The sequence below is a fragment of the Papilio xuthus genome, unplaced genomic scaffold (genome assembly GCF_000836235.2).
Source record: "Papilio xuthus unplaced genomic scaffold, Pxut_1.1 DF826949.1, whole genome shotgun sequence".
In the NCBI taxonomy this organism is placed as follows: Eukaryota; Metazoa; Arthropoda; class Insecta; order Lepidoptera; family Papilionidae; genus Papilio; species Papilio xuthus.
The window spans coordinates 6,168,233-6,170,296 of record NW_013531700.1 but is presented as its reverse complement, the minus strand read 5'-3'; the positions used below and the strand labels follow the sequence as shown (position 1 = coordinate 6,170,296).

At 71.6% G+C, this 2,064-nt stretch overlaps 1 protein-coding gene across 1 annotated transcript in view; it reads right to left on the bottom strand.

Annotated features, from left to right (window-relative positions):
* Positions 1-540: 540 nt before the first annotated feature.
* Tmem131 (Transmembrane protein 131) overlaps positions 541-2,064 on the bottom strand; it is a gene marked incomplete at its 3' end in the record, with an annotated part of 9,333 nt that continues 7,809 nt past the window's right edge. The window contains exons 18-19 of the mRNA XM_013315966.1: positions 1,945-2,017; positions 541-1,854 (exon numbers count right to left, since the gene is read on the bottom strand). Of these exons, the coding sequence (XP_013171420.1) occupies positions 541-1,854; positions 1,945-2,017 (1,387 nt within the window). The remainder of the gene's footprint in view (positions 1,855-1,944; positions 2,018-2,064) is intronic.

The following is a 2,064-nucleotide window of genomic DNA, read 5'->3' as shown; positions in this document are numbered from 1 at the left end:
CCCACCCCCCGCCGGGCTCCAGCTGGCTGTACGCGCTACCCAGCACGCCCACCGACCCCACCGCGCCCATCGATCCCACCGCACCCACCGCACCCACTGATCCCACGGCACCAACCGAGCCAACGGACCCCACGCCCGTTGTGTCACCTGCAAATAACGACAAATACTCAATCGATCTATCTAAAATCGAGTTAAAAAAAAGTACACACAAATATTCTGGTTAAAAACATATGGAGGTGGACAATATGTTAAAGCTCAATTTAATTTATCCATAAACAAAGAGTCGTGTTTACCGAGATAGTCCCGCTGCGGCGGCGGGTAGGGGCGCTCCATGGCGGGCGCGCGCCACGGCATGTCGGGCCGCGGAACGCTCGCTGCGCCGTTGAAGTAGAACAGCGAGTTGTCGGCGCTCGGGGTCTCCGCCGCGCTCGCCACCGCGCCCACCAGCCCGGCGGCGGGGGGCGGGGCGCTGGCGGCCGGCGTGCGACGCCGCACGTCCGACCCGATGGGCGCCAGCGAGCGCGCCGCCACCACCGAGCTCCAGGAGGCGCCCCAGCGTACGGCAGGCGCGCCGGCGCCCGCGCCCGCGCCCACGCCCGCCACCTCCACCTCGAGCGGCGCCGGGGAGCCGCGCGAGGGCGGCGCGCTGGGTCGCTCGGCGCGACGTTTCACGCTCTTTTCCTTGCGACTATGTTGCTTGGCGGTCTTTATGAGCGCCGGAGCCGTATCGCCGGCGGGGCGCGGCCTCTCTAGGCGCCGGCTCGCCTCGCCCGACTGGCGCCGCGCTCGCGACGGTCGAGGGGAGACATCCGCGCTCGTGTCGGCCGGCGAGCCGAGCGGCGCGGCAGGGAGCCGATCCGCTCGGACGGGCGAATCTCGTTCGACGGGCGCCTCGCTCTCCTCGGGCTCGGAGCGCTCCTCGGGCTCGACGCTGGCGGGGGAGGAGCCCTCGGAGCCGGTGGAGATGCATTCCTCGTCGGCGCTATTGGAGGGCCGGTCCTCGTCGTCGTCGGGCTCGGGGTCGGGCGCGTACTCCTCGAGGTCGGGCGGCGTGTTGGGCCGCGACTCGCACGGTTCATCGTCCGGCGAGGGCGCGGCGCGCTCGGCGCCCTTCGCCGGAGGCGGCTCGGCCTCCACGCACACGGAGTCCGTATCCTCGCTCGAGTGGGATTCCTCGTCGTCGGCGCGTCGTAGCACCTCGGCGCGCCATCGCTCGAAGGCGCGCCTTTCCGCGAGGGGATCCAGCGGCGGCAGGGGACGGCGCGGGGCCCGGCGGCGGCGCGCGGGCGGCGGGGCGCGGAGCGGCGGGGGCGCCGCGGGTGCGGGGCGGTGCGGCAGGCTGGGCGCGAGGCGCAGATCGAGGGGCGCGCGGGGCTGGGGCGAGGCGCGGGAGGCGCGGGCGCGGCGCAGCAGCCGCTCGGCGTCGAAGGCGGCGGCGGCGAGGAGGAGGAGGAGGGCGAGAGCGGCGAGGAGCGCGGCGGCGAGGCGCAGCGTGGGCTCCCAGGGCGGGCGCGGCAGGGCGGCGGCGCAGCGGGGCAGCAGGCGCGCGGGCACGGCGGCCTGCAGTAGGAACTCGGCGCGGCCGTGGTCGGAGCGCAGCTGTAGGCGCGCGGTGGCGCGGGCGAGCGTGAAGTCGGGCGCGAAGGCGAGGTGCAGGGTGCGGGAGTCGTCGGGCGCGAGGGCGAGGGGCGCGCAGGGCTGCAGACGGAAGCCGCGCGCCTGACAGGGGCGGCCGGCGAGGCGCCACTCGCGTAGGCGCACGGGCACGCGCCCGGTGTTGCGCACCACCACGCTGCGGCGCACTACCGCGCCGCCCGCCTCGCCCACCTCGCCCGCCTCGCCGCACTCGCTCACCTGACACCGTTACATTTATAACAAGTGAAGCGAGAGAAGAGCAACACCCACATCTGTTGTAAGATGGTGTCGGCTCGCTCCGTGCGATACCGAGTCCACGAGGAAGACGGGCGTCGAGTTGATTTGCCGGAGGTCTAATTTTAGTCTCCTTTTTCTTTCCACCCTTTTGTTATAAGGAAAATATGGTAAAGGGAAGCGCATTCGCCGGAG